A 23,998-nucleotide genomic window follows, 5' to 3' on the forward strand; every position below is an offset into this window, starting at 1 on the left:
TGCAACTAAGACCTGGTGCAGCCTAAATAAATATATATATATATATACATATATATACACATATATATATATAAAAGAAACAAGTCACAGGTCCCATCCGCATGGAAGAGGAAGGAATTAAACACCAGTAAGTGGGGATTGTGGGTGGGGGCATGCGTCTTAGAGTCTGTCGCCTCACGAACCAAGCCCCTGCGGTCATGGAGCTTACATTATAGTAGGGGAAGACAGACAACAAAGGAATAGACAGATAAAGGTTGCAAATAAATGCTAAAGCAGAACAATAAATCTGGCTAAATGGAACAGAAGTGAAGGGTGCAGTCAGGGCAGGCCTCTCAGGGGCAGCAACATGGGAGCAGAGACCTGAAGGAAGTGAGGAAGCTGCAGAGAGCTAATAGAAGTGGGCTCCAGCCTGAGACAGCAAGTGCACAGGCCCTACCTTGTGGATTTGCTGGAGAGTTCTGTAAGTCGGCAGACTGGTGTTGCTGCAAGCCATCGCTCAGGTGGAAGGACACAAGCCCAGAGGAGATGGGATCAGATGGGATGGGACCTTGTGGGTGTAAGGATCTCTGAGCAAGATGCAGAGCTATTGGAAAATTGGGGGCAGAGGAGAAACGTTGTTTGGCTTACCTTTGCAAAAGATCACATGGTTCCTGGGGTGAGAACAGACTGAAGGGAGGCGGCGGAAGCAGGGAGACCAGTTTGCAAGCTGTTTTAATCATCTCGGCAGGAAACAATGATGGTTTGGATGGAAGTGGCGCTGGTGTGTTTCCTGGAAAGTAGGCGGATCTAGTCTGAGGTGGAGCCTGCAGCACTGAGGGTGGAACTGATGGGCGGTGGGAAGGAAAGAGAAAGGTTAAGGGTGATGGCAAGGATTTGGGCCTGAGCCACTTGAAGAATGGTGTCACCATTTACTGAGATGCAGAAGACAGTGGGAGGAATGGGTTTGGACAGAAAAAATGTAGAGTTTGATTTTATTATACACTTGAAGGCGAAGGATATAGTCAACTTCATTTTTTTTTTTTTTTTTTGCCGTACGCGGGCCTCTCACCGCTGCGGCCTCTTCCACTGCGAAGCACAGGCTCCGGACGCGCAGGCCCAGCGGCCATGGCTCACGGGCCCAGCCGCTCCGCGGCACATGGGATCTTCCCGGACCGGGGCACGAACCCGTGTCCCCTGCATCGGCAGGTGGACTCTCAACCACTGCGCCACCAGGGAAGCCCTCAACTTAATATTTTTAAAAGTTCACTCTGGTTGCTGTGACATGTTGGATTGAGAAGTTAAAGTGTGGATGCTCTGAGACAACAATTGGAATGGTATTGTGGCAGCCCAGGCAAGGAGTGTTGGTGGCCCGGGCTCAGCAGAATAGGGTGGGAGGAGACGGAACTGAATGGACTTTCAGTGTGTCCTGGAGGTAAAATAGGGCAGGTCGGGAAGTTGTCTGAAGGTAGTAGGAATGGTTTTGTTGCAGGGAAGACCACACTTATCTGATGGGCATAAAGCAGAAGGTGACTATCAAAGTAGAACAACAGCAAGAGTAAAACTGGATTCTCCACAGGGGCTTTGGAAACTTCTTTCATGAACAAGTGTCTTAGTCCAGGCTGCTATAACAGAATGCCACAGAAAACCAGGTGGCTTATAAGCAACAGAGATTTATTTCCTGCAGTTCTGGAGACTGAAAGCCTAAGGTTGGGATTCCAGCATGGTCAGGTTCTGGTGAGGACCCTCTTCCAGGTTGCAGACTGCCAATTTCTCGATGTATCTTCATATGGTGGAGAACAGAGGGAGGAAGCTAGTTCTCTCATGACTCTTTAAGGGCACCAATCCCATTCGTGAGGGCTCCACCCTCATGACCTCATCTATTCCTAACTGTATACTCAACTCCCCCCACCCCCCAACCCCAGACTCCTATACCATCACATCAGGGAGTAGGGTCTGGGAGAACATAAACATTCAATCCATAATATTCTTCCCCTGGATCCCCCACATTCATGTCCTTCTCACACACAAAATACATCTGCTCAAAAGTCTTAAACTCATTCCAGCATCAACTCTAAAGTCTAAAGTCCAAAGTCTCATCTAAATATTATCCAAATCAGGTATAGATGAGACTTGAGGTATGATTCATCCTGAGGTTGATTCCTTTCTAGCTGTGAACTTGTGAAACCAAACCAATTATGTGTTGCTAAAATACAATGACGGGACAAGCATAGGACAGACATTCCCATTCTAAAAGGGAGAAACAGGGAAGAAGGCAGGGGTGATGGGTTCCGAGCAAGTCCAGAACCCAGCAAGCCAAACTCCATGAGATCTTAAAGCTCCAGAATAACCCTCTTAGGTTCCATGCTCTCCCCTCCAGGCCCACTGGGGCAGAAATCCCACCTTTCTGACCCACTGGGGCAGTGGCCCCACCTCCACTGGGGTGGAGGTGCTGCCTCCAGAGCCCTACTAGGCAAGAGTCGGCCCCCAGGACTCTGCTAGGAAGCCCCATCCCCACAGCTCTGGGCAGCCCTGCCCATCCGGCTCTGGGCAGAGGCTGTCTAGCCTGGTAGAAGCAAGGCAATGGTCTTATTTTCTGAAACCAAGGAGGCAGCCCTGATGATCTCTGAATTGCCTTTGGGGTCACTCTTCTCTCGTCTTGAAGAATAGCACATGATCTCACCAAATAGCTCTACGGTCTCATCCTGTAAAATCCACAAAGTTTGACAGCCTTCCTTCATTCCTTCCTATTTCCTCCTCCTTCAGTTTAAATTGGCAGTTTTCCTCCTGGGGTGTCAGCCATATCCTTACTCATTTCCTGATGCCCCAAATGGTCACTTGGCCATATCCTTAGTGTTCTCATTTTCTGCAATATGGATAGGCTGAGAATTTTCCAAATCATTAAGTTCTACTTCCCTTTTGCTTAACAGTCTGTCTTTAAGTCATTTCTCTCTTCTTGAATTTTACTATAAGCAGCCAGGAAGAGCCAAGCCACACCTTCGACACTTTATTTTAGCAATCGCTTCAGTTAAATACCCAATTTCATTGCTTGCAAGTTCTACCTTCCACAAAACACTGGAACACAAACACAATTCAGCCAAGTTCTTTACCACTTTATAACAAGGATTGCCTTCCCACCAGTTTCCAATAACATGTTCCTCATTTCCATCTGAGACCTCACCAGAATGGCATTTACCATTCATATTTCTACCAACATACCGTACATGACTACTTAGGTATCCCCAAAGAAAACTGAGACTTTCTCTACAGATCTCTTTTCTTTGACCTCTCATCAGAATGACCTTTAAAGGCGGAATTCCCTGAAAGTCCAGTGGTTAGGACACTGCGCTCTCATTGCCAAGGGCCTGGGTTCAATCCCTGGTCAGGGAACTAAGATCCTGCAAGCCATGCGGCCAAAAAAAAAAAAATTACCTTTAAAGGGCCTTTCATGGCAGTATAAACTTTTCTACCATCCACCTCCAAACTTCCCCAGTCTCTACCCATTTCCCAGATCCAAAGCTGCTTCCACATTTTTAGGTATTTGTTAGAGCAGCACCTCCACTTCCTAGCACCAATGACCTATATTAGTCAGGGTTCTCCAGGGAAACAACCGGGAGGATATATATATTATCTATTATTTGGATTTGTTATCTATGTAATATATATCCATATAGAGAGATTTATATGGAGATCTATTATGAGGAATTGGCTTATGCAGTTGTGAAGGCTGAGAAGTCTCATGATCTCCTGTCTGCAAGCTGGAGACCCAGGAAACCAGTGGTGTAATTCAGTCCAAGTCTGAATGCCTGAGAACCAGGGTCGCTAATGATATAAATCCCAGTCCAAGCTGGAAACGATGAGATGAGATGAGATGTCTCAGCTGAAACAGCAAGGTGTGAAAAACGGGGTGAATTCCTCCTTCCTCTGCCTTTTGTCCTATTCAGGCCCTGAACCCGTAGGACTCCAAAACTGGATGGTGGTGATGGCTGCACAACTCTGTAAATTTAGGAAAACTTATTAAATTGTACGCTTAAAATGAGTGAATTTTATGGTATAGAAATTATAGTATAAAGACTTTAAACACACACACACATGCATACACACACAGATACTCTCACTCCAAAGATCCCAGAATGCACACAATTTGAGCAATATTTTTTCTAAAAGTTAGGAATGGGAGAAACTTCCATTGCAGGGAACAAGATACAGGCTTCCACACTGCATGTTATTTTGAAGTCTCATTGAAATGCAATTCCCTACTTGGAATCCTCTTTGTACTCACAAAGGAGGAAACAAACATGGTACAATGGTGTATATTCTGTGCAAAAAAGAGAAAGTTGTAAATGGTACCTAAGCCCAAGATTATTAATACCTGGGCAAATACTTCATTTGCTAAACGCAGAAGATACTAATAACTATAACTATGTGACTATTATTCATGGTTTTGTGAACTCTGGAGTAATATAATCACACACTGATTTAATTACAATGACAATTATTAATAACACCATGTAGTAGTATGTATGTGCAATTCCCCTTCTGTTTTATTCAAGTTAATAAATCAACAAAATTGTACTTAAATTTGCCTGATTCTTGGGCAACTTGCTTTTCATTTATCTACTCAATTTTTACTCTGCAGAATCTTGATGTTTCTGTAAATCTTGCAAGTTGAGACCAGCTCAGTATTTTCCCCCCTAAGAGTAAGAATGCTGAGAATGAATAGGACGTTATATTATGCAGGATAATGTCTGGTGGGGTTTTTTTTAATTAATTAATTAATTTGGTTACACAGGGTCTTAGTTGCAGCAGGCGGGCTCCTTAGTTGTGGCATGTGGACTCTTAGTTGTGGCATGCATGTGGGATCTAGTTCCCTGGCTGGGGATCAAACCTGGGGCCCCTGCATGGGGAGCATGGAGTCCCAACCACTGCGCCACTGGGGAAGTCCCCAATGTCTGGGTTTTTGGCTCATCAGTTTAATGAAGGTGGTTTTAAAGAATGTAATGTTCTAAATAGCAAAATGAAAAGGTTGAGTAATCAAAATTTATTATTGAAATTAGTGTAGTCTTTCTCTTTGGTCGCAGTAGTAGATTACTTTGAGACAAAACATTGAGATTTGTTGTGGAAAGTGAATATATTTTTGTGTATTTAAAATTCCCTATTGTTTTAGACTGGATGGTTTTTGAGGAAACTTCCAGAAGAGATACTTTATGATTCTATACACATTCAACACTCATTTACATTGCCTTATCATCCTGCACACAAAGTAAATTCCTGCCTCAGGGCCTTTGCACTTGCTGATTTGCACTTGCTATTCCCTCTGTCTGATGTGTCATTCCCTAGATGGTCATGGTCCACTCCCTCACTTAAGTCCCTGATCAAATATCACTTCCTCAGAGCAGCCTTCCCTGATTAGCCCATCTAAAAATAGCACACCGTCACTATCCTTTTAGCTTGCTTTCTTTCTCTTCACAGCACTTAGCCACTGTCTGACCTTATATGCTTGGCAGGGACATCGTCAGTATTGTTCATTGCTATATCCCCAGACTTTGGCACATAATAATTGCTCAAGACATGTTTGTTGAATTAACTGAATGAATTTTAATTTGACTTTAAATATTTACCTTTTTTTGCCTCCCTAATCAGACAGTAAATTCATGGAAGGCAGCCAAAGGCCCTGGTTGCTTATTTATCTTCTCTAAAACAATTAGCTCAGCTCTGCAAGGATGCTAAACATTCAACCAAGATTTACTGAATGAATGCCTTGAAACATGGACATGTGACACGGCTAACCAGTCAGCGTTACCTGCAGGTGAACAAGAACAGTGATGTCTTGCCTTACAGCCCACATTTTACAAATTACTTTTATGTATATTAACTCATATGATCATTTTGGTAATACTTTAGTAGTTCTGAAGGTTTGCCTGAAGAAACAAGCATTCAAAAATAACAAATGTTAATTTCCGGCGTGTACTATTGCTAATTCTGAATACTATTTTTTTTTTTTGGTTTAAATATCATTTAATGTGTTCTTGGACATCTGAAAAACTATTTTAAAAGACTGAATAAGATTTAAAATAAATAAGGAAATAAGTAAAAATAAGAAAGACTGTCTTGAAACATATATATGCATGGAGAGATTTTTCGAAGAGTGTTTATCAAAGTCTTCATGGTAGTTATTTCTACATGGTGGGATCTTAGTATTACTTTTTTTTGGCTTTGCATTTTTCTCACTTGAATGTTTAAAACAAATTTGAAGTCATGAAAAGAAACTTTTTTCTATACAATGCTTTATTTTTAATTTGCCAGTGTGAAGAGCATAAAAATATCACTACTCATTTTCCTGGCTATGTAATTCTCAGGACATAGCAAATTTCATTCTGAGAAAACTTTTAATACTGATTTATAGTAAAGCAACAACAAACATAGAACGAACCAAAATTCTTTAGGGTTTTCGGTGTGTTTTCCATATTTATGCCCATGTTATTCTCTGAGCAAGAAAAAAGGTAGAGCAATGCTTCGTAATTTGTTAATTTTTCATCTTTGCCAAAAAAACCTTTCCAGGAAATTGCGCTCCCAAAATAGGCCAAAATCGGGCGTTAGGGGCTCATTCTGGACTTTGGACCAACCTTAGAGGGCACACATGAAACGTACTAACTTATTTTCCGTTTTTCTCTTGATGATTTAAAACACTTAAAATCCCTGTCTTTTCCCCACAGGAATTGGGAAGATATGCAAATAACCACTTTGTGGAAAATCTCTGCTGATGCCAACAATATGGTCCTCAAATTAGGCTTAAAAGGTTTTGGGTTTTCTTTCATTCTGAACTAAGAAGGGTTTTTCATGGTTGCTGGTGCACCTTTGGGCAAGTGAAGTTTCTTTACACGCTGAACACCTTGTGTCTGTCTCCCTGCCGGTGCGTCTGCGCGTGTTTCTGTGCGCAAGTCTGCATAAAGTCGGTTTGGGGTGTGTGACGGTGGTTTTGAGCCCATGGTTTACGCACTCTACGATGAAGCGCGTCCAGCCCTGTAGGTGGGCACAGGTTTCTCCAGTCTCGGGGTCGTGTAGGAGGACCCTCCGCCAAGGCCTGCGGCTCCCAACCCCAGCCAGGGCGCGGCAGAGCGGGCGCAGGGAGTAGTGGGATGGCCCGGCAGCCTGCGTCCAGGCAGGGTCCGGGACACATGCTCGGGTGGCGAGGGGGCGCATTTTCTCCCCTCTGGAACACTGCTTAGAGCGGAGATCTCGGGAGGGGTCGGAGAAGCCCAGGGGGTCCCGGCGCTGCAGACTGGGGGAGGGGACAGTGGGCGGGGCGGCACCTCCCACAATCCATTCCCTGCGGAGGGGGCGGCGACCTCCGTCCGGCCCCACCCAGCCTCAGGGACCGGGAAACTGGGACCGGAGGCGGCACGCGCATCAGGGGCGCCTGGACGCCCAGGTGCGTGCTACCCTCTCCCTAGCCGGCGCCGGGACGGTTGGGCCGGGCGGTTTCAGCCCCAGACACACCTTCCCGCGGCCTCTGTGACGCACCGCGCTGCCTCTGGGGCTGGACCGGCGGCGCGGCGCGCGCTGTGGGGGCGGGGCGGGGGCGGGGCGTGAGGGGCGGACCCGGCAGCGGCCCCGCCCCGGGGCCGGAGGAGCAAGGACGCTACGGAGCAGGCGCGTCCCGCCGCCGTCGCTGCCGCTGCCGCCGCCGACGATCACCCTTCTCCAGAGCCGCCGCTGCAGCCGCCATTTGCACGGGGACCCCGGTGACAGGGGCTCGGCAGAGGGGCGGAGGGAGGGGGGGAGGGCCCGCGGAGCCCCCGAGGGCGGGAGCGACGCCGCCGGCGCCGGCCGGGCTCACAGCGCGACCGCGCCGCCCGCGGCGGGCCGGGAGCAGCAGCAGCAGCAGCAGCAACAGCAGCAGCAGCAGCAGCAACAGCAACAGCAGCAGCAGCCGCCGAGGCCGGGCGTGCGCCTGAGGCGCGGCGGCGGCGGCGGCGGCCCTGCGGGCAGCCAGGAGGGGCGGGGGCAGCGGCCGCCGCCGTTTGATGGATCCGAGGATCGCCTGGTTCCAGCCAGAGCAGCTCGGACCGTCCAACAGTCTGTGGATGCAGATCTGGGAGACGACCCAGGGACTGAGGAACCTCTACTTCAACCACCACTGTCACAGCAGCGGCGGCGCGAGCGGCGGCGGCGGCGGCAGCAGCACGGCCACCGGCGGGAGCGGCAGCAGCACCGGCAGCCCGGGCGGCACGGCCCCGGCCCCGGCCCCGGCCGGCATGTACCGTTCCGGGGAGCGCCTGCTGGGCGGCCACGCGCTGCCGGCAGAGCAGCGGGACTTCCTGCCCCTGGAGACGACCAACAACAACAACCACCACCACCAGCCCGCGGCCTGGGCCCGCCGGGCTGCCGCGGGCCCCTCGGCGTCCCCGTCCCCCTTGGCGTCCTCGTCCCCGCACTCCTCGGCCGCCGTCCCCGCCGCGGAACCCGCCGACCCAGCTTCGGGCAGCAGCAACAAGAGGAAGCGCGACAATAAGGCCAGCACCTACGGACTCAACTACAGCCTGCTGCAGCCCAGCGGAGGGCGGGCCGCGGGGGGCGGCCGGGCCGACGGCAGCGGGGGCTTGTACAGCGGGACCCCGTGGAAGCGGAGGAACTACAACCAGGGAGTCGTGGGGTGAGTGGTGGCCCTGCGGCCTGGCGGCCTGGCCCTTGCACACGCGCAGCCGGGCACACGCCCACAGAAGGGGGATTGGGGGGGAGCCTGGGTGAGGCCACCCCCCTCTGCCTACCTTCGTTACTGGTCCTCAGGGGGCTGATGGCCATCGCTCCATCCCTCCGCCATCCATACCTTCTCCCAACCTTGGTTAGCGGTCCACAGCTTTCCCCCCTCCCCCTCAGCTCCACGCCTTTTCTGGACATCCCCTCAGCCATCCACACCCTCCCCTCACCTCCCTTAGTCATCCACATCCTCCTTTTTAACCCTCCACACCTTCCCTGGACCCCCCCGTTATCCATCCAGTCTTTCCTCCCATCCCCCCTAGTCAAAGACACCTTCCCTCTATTCCCTCTCCAGCCCTCTAGCCCTCCCCACCCTGCTCGCCATCATCACACCCCAAAATGAAGTCGCTTAGCACAGGCAAATCATTCATTCCCTGAGAACGTTCCTGTGTTAGTGCCTTTTGACGGTACAGGACTTGGAGGTGCTTTTCTTGCCAAGAATAGAAACATCCAGAAAGCTCCTCCCCCTCCCCCAATCCCAAACAGGAATCCGTGTCAGCCCTGAAAGGCTTTGCCTGCTATTGACCCTTGGCCCATCTCTTTATTTTTTATTTTAAAAACTTTCTTATATTAGCGATGCCTTGCTTTGTGGGGAGTGAGGAATGGGGTGACAGTTAAGTTTAGGCTGATGGAGATGGTGAGCTCTTCTTCTCAGGCGGATAGAACTTTCTAGGAGTTCATGGTCCTTGGCCCCAGTTTCTCCCTGTAAAGTTGTCATCTTGGCAGAGACAGCCAGTGCTTTTCATTCTAGGGGGTAACTTTATGCTAATGAATGAATGTTGCACCACTAATGACTTTCTGTTTAAAGTTCAGCTGTTACAAAATGGAATCTTACCTGACCCCTAGTGAATTATGTACATAAACAGGGACTGTTTCCAGCTAGATTTCCCTTCTGGAAGAGCCCCTGTGCTGGAATAGATTATAGAGTCCTTTTTAAAAATTTTTGTAAAATAAAGCTTTTGGGCCGTGTGTGTGTGTGTGTGTGTGTGTGTATGTGTGTGTGTGTGTGTGTGTTTAGCTTGAGTATGGAGAATGAGCTTTAAAATTGCTTTTCATTTTTCAGATCCTGTTTTACATTGTGGGCTACAGTAGGCAAATGAAATCACCATTAGTAGTCCTTTGTGAAACCTTTTCTTAGATTCATCCATTCAGATCTGCCCTGCTTTGGCAAGCAGAGAGAGTTCTGTGTACCTTTTTGAAGGTCTGGGTAAAATGAGTTGGTGGGTTCCATCTGCTTCTAGTGGGCTGGTGTCTGCTGTATGCTACTATTACAACTACCACCTTTTATGGAAGATGTAGTCAAGCATTTTAGGACTGGCATTGGGGTACATATCAAACCTGTCCTCACTTTCCAGAGGGGAACCTTTTTGGGTTTAGTCCTCTGTTGCTAAGCTTCAAGGGCGCTCTCCATGGTCATCTCGTTTTAATAAAAGGCTCATGGTTCCATCCTGTTAGCATTTCCAAGATGAAGCATAAACCTGTGGTTTAGTGACAAGCAAATTGATATTGAGGGATTCTGGTAGTTTCATTTCACAGGAATAAGCTCCAGTTAAGTAATGACTGTAAACTAAAATCTTGAAGTTCCCTAGTTTCATTTTACTGAAGCTTCTGCATATGTATGTAGCAATGATAACATTATAAATCCAAAATGCTGGCGTGCCTCTCTTTTTGATAGATTAGAAATTCTCCTCTCTTTCACTTGCTATTTAATGTTGAGGATACTGTAAAAGGCTCACATTTGAACTTAGGTAGAAGCAAGATGTTCTTGGTCCTGATTCAAATATTATATTGTCCTCAAAGGGATTAAGGAGAGGAATTTCCATTTCCCAGAGGGATTACTGTTTAAAAACTGATTGTAAACCTGTCTTAAAACTGCTTATCGCTTCATCAGACTTTCCATTCTTTCGCCTCCTTCTTTAGAGGATGTCAGCAGTTAAATTTTTTAAATTTTATTAAGCGGTTCCTAAGAGTGTTTTTGTAAAAGTGTCTGGGTGCTTAAAAATTCTTGTTGTGATTTACGGATCCTTATTTCTTGACTTTTACAAAAGTTTTGCTTTTTTTAATACAGGTATTTTAAAAAATCTGATTTCAGAGTGCACCTCAATGTTACGCTATTCTGAGATTAAATACAGTAAAACTATTCTGAGTTCTTGGGATGACTGACATTTAGCTAACAGATTAACAAATCGTGGTGGTCCCTGGCCTCTGAACTGACGTGACTGTCCAGATAGGGAGAGGAAGAAAAAGCACATGAACAGTGGACTGGAACTGTGGGACAGCTGTATACACACTCTGTCTCACATGTTTGATCTCTCTGTGTTCTTTGTTTTGGCCAGACTGGTTGACTTACTCCCTGAACACTCCAAGATCCAGTTCAAAATCCTGACTTTGTTGCCCAGGTTCATGATTTTTTTGGTTCTTCCTCTGAAATCTTGTAGTACTTGTTTCATGCTCTTGGTATAGCTTGCTTATGTTTGATTTTCCTTTTATGTATATGTTTTCTCTTACCCACTAGGTCACTAGTTAAGATGAAATTTCTTTCTTTTTTTTTAAATTGAGGTAAGATGGAAATTTCTTAAATGTAGAATAAGATGTTTGGATTTCATCCCGAAGTTTTCATGGTTCTCTTTCAAAATTAAAACTCATCTGGGCTTACCATCTCAGCCTTCTCTGTGTACCCCAGATCCAGGGAGGAGTTTGTTTGCTTTTCTTTTCTTTTTTTTTTTTTTTGCGGTACGCGGGCCTCTCACTGTTGTGGCCTCTCCCGTTGTGGAGCACAGGCTCTGGACGCGCAGGCTCAGCGGCCATGGCTCACGGGCCCAGCTGCTCCGCGGCACGTGGGATCTTCCCGGACCGGGGCACGAACCCATGTCCCTGCATCGGCAGGTGGACTCTCGACCACTGCGCCACCAGGGAAGTCCATAGACTTATTCTTTTTTACTTAATGATTTTAATAGCAGTGTATTATTCTGTCTAGTGGTCACATCATATTTTACTTAAACTCATCCCTATTTTAAGCATTTTATATTTCAATACATTGTTCAATATTCTTTGTGACTATGAGTTTCTCTATAGTTTGGATTATTTAGGTTAGAATCTTTTTTTTTTTTTTTTTTTTGGGTCGCCGGCCTCTCTTTTTTTTGGCCTCTCCCGTTGCGGAGCACAGGCTCCGGACGCGCAGGCTCAGCGGCCATGGCTCACGGGCCCAGCCGCTTCGCGGCATGTGGGATCTTCCCGAACCGGGGCACGAACCCGTGTCCCCTGCATCGGCAGGCGGACTCTCAACCACTGCGCCACCAGGGAAGCCTTTTTTTCTTTATACAGTTGCTTTCACTTATTCTGTTTCTTGGAATTCATCCCCTTTCAGCGCTGGCTATGATGTAGGACGAGTCCGCCTGCCACTTCTGGTTGTCCGTGAAAATGAACTTTAAGCCCTTTGCTTTTCAGAGATTTAATTGTTGATCATAATGGAGAAAGAGGAGATGCCAAAAGGTACCAAACATGGGAAACTTTGGCAGATTCAGAGTCCTTGGTCCTGCGTCCAGGTGTCCAGAAACTTCTTGTGGAAGGTGCTTGGCGCTTGTCCAAGCTCATGAGGATAGGCTTGTGTTGGCTGCACTGCCAACTCTGTAGATATTTTTTCAAGGCTTGGATGACTTGTTCAAAACAACGTTTTAGAGTATGAATTTGACTGTGGGACATCAAGAAGTCCCTGGTGGGAAACTTGGGTTGAAGGAATAATTTCTTGAACTGGGATGATGCGTATGGGAATGGGAAGGAGTGAATGTGAAAGGTACCACAAGGTAAGAATGGAAAAGATTCTGACTCCCTTCATGGATTTAATAACAGCTTTGAATTTGAGTGACTAGGGTAATGTTCGTGTTATTGTTGAAAATAAGGGTTATGACTGTTGGTTTGGAGCAAAAGGTATGGTGCTGTTTAGATAGAACTGTCTAGCAGGGAGATGAAATTTTGGGGCTGAGATACAGTCATCTTTACTGCAGTGGGGCAGTGTCCTTTCTTATGTGTGTTGTACGCTGTATCGTAGTAAGTCCGAGATGTTAACGCTATTCTTTGGCCCTGGCCTTATGGCCTCTTTCTGACTGTTTCTACACAATATGATCAGTGGGATTGGTGTTAGTGCTGGGCTCCAAAGCGATCAGGCAGATTAACATGAAAGAATTTAGAGGCCTTATTCCAAGGGTTTGCTCTAAGTATAATTTCTGTGCATTTGCAAATGTAGCCCACAGTAATTCTTCACTGAACTAGGACCTTCAGGCTATTGAATTTTACTGCATTTGGGTGCTTAAATGTGCTTTCAAGAAGACATTAGGTTTTCTGCAGTGTAGATTCTACACTAACAACGTAATTCATATTTGAGAATTTCAAATCTAGTATACTGTGTTCAACTAAGCTGCTTCCATGCCACAACTCATCTTCTGTCTAAAATCTGTGACAGTGAACACTGTCACACCGTCAGAATCATTGGCATTTTAGCGTGTGGAATTTTCTTCAACACCCATAAAGTTTTTAGGTGCCGAAAGGCAGAAAGAAACCATTACTAGAGCTTTTAGGAATCTACCGTGGGGTCACACAGAAGCTTTAGTTTTTTTCTGGAAAGGAAGCATGGGAAAGGGATACTAGGAAAGTCTAAGGTAGGGAGGAGGAGGGAGTGTGTGTTACAGCAGTTCTGGTCCTGGGGTGGTAGATGGCCTTACATCACAACTTCTTCCGTGAAACCGCTACCAGTAAATCCTAGTGTTAGGAGTCCAGAAGGGTCCATGGGGAGAAAATTTCAAGGGCTCCCTTGCTGGTATTGGACTGGTCAGACAGTTGTGGTTAGGTATTCTTATACCTGAGAAAAATTTAAGCCACTTTTCTATGGAAAGTAGAAAAGCAAGGTGTTGTATGATTTTACTCAGCTTTCTTTTTGTCCTTTAGAGTAAAATTTAGTGGAGTAAACTATTTCAGGATCACACCCACTGCACTGGAGACTGTATATATTAATCATTTATACACACATAGGTATGGAGTAGTCTTGAAGGGGCCGTAGGCCTAAGAGGATGCTCATTTGAAGAATTAGGGTCCAGTTCCCAGCAGCTGGTCTGAGACTGCTATTTTGACTCTTTCCTATGGAACTGGCTGGACAGCTCAGCCTACTGCAGGGATTCAGAGGATGGCCTAAGCCTCTGAATATTTGTTAGGGACTCAGCTGCTACAGAACACCAAAAAGACTTTAAATTCATTTTTACCATTTTTACCATGATAGGAAATTATTTTTTTCTAAGAGAATATTTATCGAAGTTGAGGATGCCCTTGAACTAGGCTTTTCATTAATTTGAAACCAAACAGCAGGTGTTAATTTATTTCCATCCTATAAGTTACTTAATGATATTAGAGACTTTTTTTTAATACTAAGGGCTTTGGGTTATGTGGAAATTTGAGTTAAAGATTTTGGGAAAAAGCTGAATGTGGAGCTGTTTTTGTTGTGTACTGGCTCCTTAATCACTTGAAGGGTTTCAGAGTGTGGAAAAAAATCTTGCCATGTGCATAAGAGATTTCATGTAGTATCTGGTAACTGAACTCTGGAATTCTAGCTCAAGTCATGCTTTCTGTTGAAATAGTTTGAATAGTATACAGAAACCTGTGTTTTCAAATTAGTTGCTTTATTAAAAGTGCTCTATAAAATAAAAGTGCTCATGGAGCCTTTTTACCATGTTCCATATGCTGTGTTAAACCTTTTGTATTTCTTATATTAACCTTCTCATGCATAGCCCCATCTAATTTTTTAAAACTTTTTATTTTGAAATATAGATTCACAGAAAGTTGCAAAAAATAGTACAGAAAGATCCCATGTTCCCTTCACCTAGTTTCGTGCAGTGGTAACATCTTACATAACTATAGTTTAATATCAAAACCAGGCAATCAACATTGTTATAATCCATAGCCTTATTCAGATTTCACCAGTCTTACATGCACTCATTTGTGTAGTGTGTGTGTGTTTAGTTCTGTGCAATTTTACATGTGTAGATTTGTGTAACCACCACCGCCGTCTTTAAGATGCAGAACTATACCATCACCTCAAAGATCCCTCATGCCGTCCCTTTATTTTCACGCACACGCATCCTCATCTCTAGCCTCGAACAACCACTGATCTGCTCTCCATGTTTATAATTTTTTCATTTTGAAAATGTTATATAAATGGAATCATATAGTACTTTACTTTGACTTTTTTCCATTTACCATAACTCCTTTGAGTTCTTTCCAAATTGTTGCATGTTTAATAGTTCCTTCCTTTTTAATGCTGAGTAGTGTTCCAAAATTTGGATGTACCACAGTTTGTTTAACAGTTTACCTGGCAAAGGACATTCCGGAAGAGTTTATATGGTTTTTGGCTATTGCAAATAAAGCTGCTATAAACATTCATGTAGTACACATTTTTATGTGAATGTAAGTTTTCACTTTGGGGGGAATAAATGCCCAAAGGTGCTGAGTCATTTGGTAAGCACATGAAACTGCTAAACTCTCTTCTAGAGTCGCTGTATCACATTACATTCCTACCAGCAATGTATGTGAGATCTGGTTTCTCTGCATCCTCGCCAGCATTTGGTATTATTACTGTTTTTTATTTTAGCTGTTCTCATATGAATAGCAATAGTTTATTATGCTTTTATCATATTAACCACCTCATAAATAACTCCACCTAATTTTAAGTTTTATTTTAAAAACTTCTTGGCAGTATTGAGAATGTCTGCAATTAAAAATCTGTAAGTAAAATTGACTTAAAAGGGCCTTACTTTTCGATTTGCTTTGATTTTATGCTTAGCAATATCACTTTAACTCTTTTATCATTGAATTACTTTACAGTGTTTCCTTTACGTGTTGCTTTTTCTTAGAAACTAGTATGAAGTAGAGCTTTATTTTCATTTTCTAAAAACATATAAAAGGATAACTTCAGAGTTGACTTCAAAATTTAGAGTCCTTCCTTTCATATGCTATGAATAAACTTTATTTTCTGTTGGCTTGGTTATATTTTGGGGAGTAAACCCTGTGGTTAGTGGTGATTTTTTTTTTAATTAATTTATTTTTTGGCTGTTTTGGGTGTTTGTTGCTGCACTCAAGCTTTCTCTAGCAGCAAGAGGGGCTACTCTGTTGCAGTGTGCGGGCTCCTCACTGCAGTGCCTTCTCTTTGTTGCAGGGCATGGGCTCTAGGCGCGAGGGCTTCGGTAGTTGTGGCACGTGAGCTCAGTAGTTGTGGTGCACGGGGTTAGTTGCTCTGCGGCATGTGGGATCTTCCTGGACCAGGGCTCGAATCCATATCCCCTGCATTGGCAGGTGGATTCTTAACTACTGCGCCACCAGGGAAGTCCCTAGTGGTGACCTTTTTTGTTGGTGGTGGTAGTAAGGTTTTTTTTGTTTTTTTTTTTACAGTATTTTTACATCTGAACAGTGCCTTCGAACTGTGTAGAATAAATATATTTTCTTCATATCTATGCTAGAATAAACCATGTTTCATTGGAACCATTTTCTGGACTGAGAATTAGGACCTGGTCTCTTATCTTTCCCTTACCAGCCTCTTTAGTCACTGTTTTGATTTTGTCAAAATAACGTAACTTTTAGCACTGTCAAGTTTGTATTATAAATTGTACTTTTTTTTTTTTTTTTTTGCGGTATGCGGGTCTCTCACTGTTGTGGCCTCTCCCGCTGCGGAGCACAGGCTCCGGACGCGCAGGCTCAGCGGCCATGGCTCACGGGCCCAGCCGCTCCGCGGCATGTGGGATCTTCCCGGACCGGGGCACGAACCCATGTCCCCTGCATCGGCAGGCCGACTCTCAACCACTGCGCCACCAGGGAAGCCCTATAAATTGTAAATTTATTGTATTGTAAATTTCTGCCAAAGCAAGAGTAAGGATGCATTAGGATTGTGGTTGTGGAGTTTTTTATTTTTTTATTATTTTTTATTTTTGGCTGCGTTGGGTCTTTGTTGTTGTGTGCGGGCTTTTTCTAGTTGTGGCGAGCGGGGGCTACTCTTCGTTGCAGTGCACAGGCTTCTCACTGCGGTGGCTTCTCTTGTTGCGGAGCATGGGCTCTAGGTGCGCGGGCTCCAGTAGTTGTGGCACGTGGGCCCAGTAGTTGTGGCTTGTGGGCTCTAGTACGCAGTCTCAGTAGTTGTGGCACACGGGCTTAGTTGCTCCGCGGCATGTGGGCTCTTCCCGGACCAGGGCTCGAACCCATGTCCCCTGCATTGGCAGGCGGATTCTTCCGTTATTATTTATTTATTTATTTTTTTGCGGTATGCGGGTCTCTCACTGTTGTGGCCTCTCCCGCTGTGGAGCACAGGCTCCGGACGCGCAGGCTCAGCAGCCATGGCTCACGGGCCCAGCCACTCCGCGGCATGTGGGATCTTCCCGGACCGGGGCGCGAACCTGTGTCCCCTGCATCAGCAGGCGGACTCTCAACCACTGCGCCACCCAGGAAGCCCGGTTGTGGAGTTTTAAAAGTTATCTTCTAGTAATTTGGATTTAATAAAGTGTTAGGTCTGTGATGAGGTTTTAAATTTGATGTCTTTATTCTTAAATTTAGTTATTCACCCTTGGTTTTCTTCTTTGTTTGAGGTGTTAATACCACTTAGAATACTTGTTTTCTAAGTATCCTTAGAATACTTGTTTTCTGGTGTTTTTTTTTTTTTGGCCGTGTTGGGTCTTTGTTGCTGTGCGTGGGCTTTCTCTAGTTGCAGGGAGCGGGGGCTACTCTTCGTTGCGGTGCGAGGGCTTCTCATTACGGTGGCTTCTCTTTTTTTTTTTTTTTGCAGTTTTTTTTTTTTTAACATCTTTATTGGAGTATAATTGCATTACAATGGTGTGTTAGTTTCTGATTTATAACGAAGTGAATCAGTTATACATATACATATGTTCCCATATCTCTTCTCTCTTGCATCTCCCTCCCTCCCACCCTCCCTATCCCACACCTCTAGGTGGTCACAAACCACCTAGCTGATCTCCCTGTGCTATGCGGCTGCTTCCCACTAGCTATCTATTTTACCTTTGGTAGTGTATATATGTCCATGCCACTCTCTCACTTTGTCACAGCTTACCCTTCCCCCTCCCCATATTCTCAAGTCCATGCTCTAGTAGGTCTGTGTCTTTATTCCCATCTTACCGCTAGGTTCTTCATGACCTTTTTTTTTTTCTTTCTTAGATTCCATATATATGTGTTAGCATACGGTATTTGTTTTTCTCTTTCTGACTTATTTCACTCTGTATGACAGACTCTAGGTCCATCCACCTCACTACAGATAACTCAATTTCGTTTCTTTCTATGGCTGAGTAATATTCCATTGTATATACGTGCCACATCTTCTTTATCCATTTATCTGTTGATGGACACTTAGGTTGCTTCCATGTCCTGGCTATTGTAAATAGAGCTGCAATGAACATTTTGGTACATGACTCTTTGAATTATGGTTTTCTCAGGGTATATGCCCAGTAGTGGGATTGCTGGGTCGTATGGTTGTTCTATTTTTAGTATTTTAAGGAATCTCCATACTGTTCTCCATAGTGGCTGTATCAATTTACATTCCCACCAACAGTGCAAGAGTGTTCCCATTTACCATTGCAACAAAAAGAATAAAATATCTAGGAATAAACCTACCTAAGAAGACAAAAGACCTGTATGCAGAAAATTATAAGACACTGATGAAAGAAATTAAAGATGATACAGATAGATGGAGAGATATACCATGTTCTTGGATTGGAAGAATCAACATTGTGAAAATGACTCTACTACCTAAAGCAATCTACAGATTCAATGCAATCCCTATCAAACTACCACTGGCATTTTTCACAGAACTAGTACAAAAAATTTCACAATTTGTATGGAAACACAAAAGACCCCGAATAGCCAAAGCAATCTTGAGAATGAAAAATGGAGCTGGAGGAATCAGGCTCCTTGACTTCAGACTATACTACAAAGCTACAGTAATCAAGACAGTATGGTACAGGCACAGAAACAGAAATATAGATCAATGGAACAGGATAGAAAGCCCAGGGATAAACCCACGCACGTATGGTCTCCTTATCTTTGATAAAGGAGGCAAGAATATACAGTGGAGAAAAGACAGCCTCGTCAATAAGTGGTGCTGGGAAAACTGGACAGGTACATGTAAGAGTATGAAATTAGAACACTCCCTAACACCATACACAAAAATAATGGATTAAAGACCTAAATGTAAGGCCAGACACTATCAAACTCTTTGAGGAAAACATAGGCAGAACACTCTATGACATAAATCACAGCAAGATCCTTTTTGACCCACCTCCTAGAGAAATGGAGATAAAAACAAAAATAAACAAATGGGACCTAATGAAACTTCAAAGCTTTTGCACAGCAAAGGAAACCATAAACAAGACCAAAGGACAACCCTCAGAATGGGAGAAAATATTTGCGAATGAAGCAACTGACAAAGGATTAATCTCCAAGATTTACAAGCAGCTCATGCAGCTCAATAACAAAAAAAAACAAACAACCCAATCCGAAAATGGGCAGAAGACCTAAATAGACATTTCTCCAAAGAAGATATACAGATTGCCAACAAACACATGAAGAATGCTCAACATCATTAATCATTAGAGAAATGCAGTGGCTTCTCTTGTTGTGGAGCTTGGGCTCTAGATGCGCGGGCTTCAGTAGTTGCAGCACACAGGCTCAGTAGTTGTGGTATGTGGGCTCAGTTGCTCTGTGTGGCATGTGGGATCTTCCCCAACCAGGGATTGATCCCGTGTCCCCTGCATTGGCAGGCGGATTCTTAACCACTGCGCCACCAGGGAAGTCCCAGAATACTTGTTTTTAAAATCAACATATGTTTTATATACTACTAATAAGTGCTAATTGTCAAAAAATTAGAAAATACAGCTAAACCAAAGGACGAAAAAATAGCCCCTATAATACTAGTACCAGGACATAACTATTGTTAGCATATTTTGGTGTAGATAGTTTTTATAATTTTATAATATTAAATATATTTAATACACTTAATATATTTCATTTTTTCTGTCTATCAATATGGACTCCACTATGGGTATACTTAAAATTTTTTTCCGATTTAAAGAAAAATTTTTTTGTTTGTTTGTTTTTGCAGTACACAGGCCTCTCAGTGTTGTGTACTCTTCCGTTGCGGAGCACAGGCTCCGGACGCGCAGGCTCAGCAGCCATGGCTCACGGGCCCAGCCGCTCCGCGGCATGTGGGATCTTCCCGGACCGGGGCACGAACCCGTGTCCCCTGCATCGGCAGGCGGACTCTCAACCACTGCGCCACCATGGAAGCCCCTAGAAAAAATTTTTTTGAATAATAGAAATTTATTCTCTCACAATCTGGAGGCCAGAACTTAGAACTGGTTTTTATCTTAAGATTGTTTTCTACTTTGGGAGAAGGGTATCAGACTATTGTGGGCATACTTTTTTGACTTAAAAAAATGTATTAATGTGACAAATATCTTGCATATGAAATACATTTCTACAGCATTTAAAAATACCCCACTACCTTTAGTATGACTCTGTGTACCTACTGTGTGGACATGGTATTCCAGTGATTGAATGCACCTTAATTTTTTTCACCAATCCCCAGTTGAACATTTAGTTTGTTTCCAATCTTCTTTTTTTTTTTTTTTTTTTTTTTTTCATTGCGTTACGCGGGCCTCTCACTGTTGTGGCCTCTCCCGTTACGGAGTGCAGGCTCAGCGGCCATGGCTCACGGGCCCAGCTGCTCTGTGGCATGTGGGATCTTCCCGGTATCTTCCCGGACCGGGGCACGAACCCGTGTCTTCTGCATCGGCAGGCAGACTTTCAACCACTGCGCCACCAGGGAAACCCCAGTCTTTTGTTTTTTAAAAGACATGTTTTTAGCTGAGCTTGTGCCACAGTGAGGATTATTTCTTCTATTTTTCTACTTATTTTTACTGAGATAAAATTCATATGCTATCATATTCACCCTTTTAAAGTGTACAATTCAGTGGTTTTAGACCATTACAAGATTGTGCAACCATCACAGCTATCTGATTCCAGAACGTTTTCATCACCACAGAAAGAAACCCTGTACCCGTTATCACTCCACTATCCCCTTCCCCTTCAGATCCTGGAAGCCTCATACAGACTTTTTGTCTCTGTGGATTTATGATTCTGGAAATTTCATAAGAATGGAATCATATAATATGTGGCCTTTTGTGTCTGGATTCTTTCACTTAGCATGTTTTCAGAGTTCATTTGTGTTGTAGCATGTATCAGTACTTCATTCCTTTTTATGCCTAAATATTCCAGTGTATGAATATACCACATTTTGTTTATCCATTTATTAGTTGATGGACATTTGGGTTGTTTCCACTTTTTGGCTATTATAAATAATGAACATTCATGTACAGATTTTTTTTGTGGACATGTGTTTTCATTTTTCTTGGGTAAATAACTTGGCGTGGAATTGCTGGGTCATATAAAGTGGCTATAATATTTTTCATTCCCACCAGCAATGTCTGAGCTTTCCAGTTTCTCCATGTTCTTGTCAATACTTTTCATTTTCTGTCTTTTTGATTATAGCCATCCTAGGGAGTGTGAAGTAGTATCTCATTGTGTTTTTTTGTTTTTTTAAATTTATTTAATTCATTTTATTTTTGGCTGCGTTGGGTATTTGTTGCTGCGCGCGAGCTTTCTCTAGTTGGCGCAAGCGGGGGCTACTCTTCGTTGCGGTGCGTGTGGGCTTCTCATCGCAGTGCCCTCTCGTTGCGGAGCACGGTCTCTAGGCGCGCGGGCTCAGTACTTGTGGCTCGTGGGCTCCAGAGCACAGGCTCAGTAGTTGTGGCGCACAGTCTTCGTTGCTCCGCAGCATGTAGGATCCTCTCCGACCAGGGCTCGAACCCATGTCCCCTGCACTGGCAGGCGTATTCCCAGCCATTGCACCACCAGAGAAGCCCTCATTGTGGTTTTGATTGCATTTCCCTAACGACTAAGGGTGTTGAGCATCTTTTCATGTGCTTGTAGGCTGCGTGTATACCTTCTTTGGAGAAATGTCTATTTAAGTTGCTTGCCCAGTTTTTTCTAGTGGACTTTTTATTGTTTATGGTAAGAGTTCTTTATATATTCTGGATTGTAGACCCTTATCAGATAGATGATTTGCAGATATTTTCTACCATTTTGTGGATTGTCTTTATATTATCTTGATATTGTCCTTTGAGGCACAAAGTTTTATTTGTTTGTTCTATTTTATAAATTCCAATTTGTCTATTTTTTTTTCTGTTTCTTGTGCTTTATGTGTCATATCTAAGAAACCATTGCCAAGATCACAAAAATTGACCCCTATTTTGCCTTTTAAGAGTCTTACAGTTTTAGCTCTTAAATTTAGGTCTTTGATCCATTTTGAATTCACTTTTGCATATGGTGTGAGGTAGAGGTCTAAGTTCATTCTTTTGCCTGTGGATATGAGGTTGTCCCAGCACCATTGGTTAAAGACCATTCTTTCTCCATAAATTGTCTTGCCACATGGTTATTTCTTGAGGATAAAGTTTTAGACTGGAGAATGTTTATATCTTTTAAGGCTTTTGCCAAATTTTCCTGTGGAAAGATTGGATCAGTTTACCCTTACATTAGCAGTGTGCAAGAGTCCGAATTTTCCCTAAACCTTCACCAATGCTACATGTTACAAATAAAAGCAAATACCAATACAAAAGGAAACATTTTTTGCCAATTTTATAGGTAAAAAATAGTATTTTACTGACTTCATTTGCACATGCCTTCACATTAATTGGCTATTTTTCTTTGCAATTTCTTATTTCCCTTGCCTATCTTTTTTTAATTGGAGTATAATTGCTTTACAATGTTGTGTTTGTTTCTGCTGTACAATGAAGTGAATCAGCTATATGTATACCTATATCTTCTCCCTCTTGGACCTCCCTCCCACCCCCCGCTCCATCCCACCCATCTAGGCTGTCACGGAGCACCAAGCTGAGCTCCCTGTGCTATACAGCAGGTTCCCACTAGCTATCTGTTTTACATGTGGTAGTGTTTTTATGTCAAACCTAATCTCCCAATTCATTCCATCCACCCCTTTTCCCCTCTGTCCACATATCCGTTCTCTATGTCTACGTCTCTATTCCTGCCCTACAAATAGGGTGTTTGTACCATTTTTCTAGATTCCACATATATGCGTTAATATACGATATTTGTTTTTCTCTTTCTGGCTTACTTCACTCTGTATGACAGACTCTAGGTCCATCCACATCTCTACAAATGACCCAGTTTCGTTCCTTTTTCTTGGAGATGTTGGTCTTATTTATAAGAGCCCTTGTTCTGTCCTATTACAAATACATGTAATTTTTAATTCTAATTTTATGATTTATAAATAGCTTTTATTAGGATATAATTTATATATAATAAATTCACCCATTTAAATTGTACAGATAGGTGACTTTTGGAAATATATACAGTTGTGTGACCACAACAATCAAAATGTAGGAAGAAGATATAGAACATTTCCATCACTCAGAAAGTACCCTCATGCCCGTTACAGTCAGTTGCTTTACCCCATCGCTTCCCCTGAGCAACCACTTTTGCCTTTTCTAGGATTTTGATTAAATGGAATTATATATGCTGGGTAGTCTTTTGTGCCTGACTCCTCTTAGCATGATGTTTTGGAGGTTCATGCATATTGTGTGTAATATAGTTCTTTGTTACTTTTTAATGCCGAGTAGCATTTTTATTGTATAGATCTATCACAATATGTTCATCCATTCTTTATGACATATAGATTTTGTAAACATGTCCTCTGCTTTTGGTTCTTTATTACTTGTTGATTTTGCGACTCATCTCCAAACAGACCAGGATGATCCACACGGTTTTTTGGTTGGATAATCTACTGCTGTATGCAAGCCACTGCACTAGGCTTTTTGTGGGAAGTAAAGACAGTAAAACATTCTCTGCCTTCTAAGAAATTATGGTCTGGTTGGATAAACTGGATAAGGTGGAGAGGTTGCTTTTGACTAGTGAGGTAAGGGCAAACTTTGAGAAGAGTAGAGATTTTTTGCTAATGTTTTGAAAGATTGGTTAGGTTGTGGAGGGTTGGAAAGGAAAAATTGGTTATACAGGTTTCATATGACAATCCCTAAAAGGATAGGTTGGATATACAGTGGTCCCTGGGTATCCATAGGGGATTGGTTCCAGGATGCATACCAAAACACGGGGATGCTCAAATCCCTTCCATAAAATGGTGTAGTGCAATGAA

At 43.7% G+C, this 23,998-nt stretch overlaps 1 protein-coding gene across 2 annotated transcripts in view; it reads left to right on the plus strand.

Annotated features, from left to right (window-relative positions):
* Nucleotides 1–7,844: 7,844 nt before the first annotated feature.
* Nucleotides 7,845–23,998, plus strand: part of TENT4B (terminal nucleotidyltransferase 4B) — a 61,773-nt gene continuing 45,619 nt past the window's right edge. The window contains exon 1 of one of the 2 annotated variants that reach the window (XM_027092129.1): nt 7,845–8,632. In XM_027092129.1, the coding sequence (XP_026947930.1) occupies nt 8,004–8,632 (629 nt within the window). In that variant the 5' untranslated portion in view covers nt 7,845–8,003. The remainder of the gene's footprint in view (nt 8,633–23,998) is intronic. The other variant, XM_027092130.1, reaches the window with a different exon arrangement.

This window comes from Aethalodelphis obliquidens, unplaced genomic scaffold (assembly GCF_003676395.1).
Source record: "Aethalodelphis obliquidens isolate GAN/ISIS:26980383/991018 unplaced genomic scaffold, ASM367639v1 scaffold75, whole genome shotgun sequence".
NCBI classification, from domain to species: domain Eukaryota; kingdom Metazoa; phylum Chordata; class Mammalia; order Artiodactyla; family Delphinidae; genus Aethalodelphis; species Aethalodelphis obliquidens.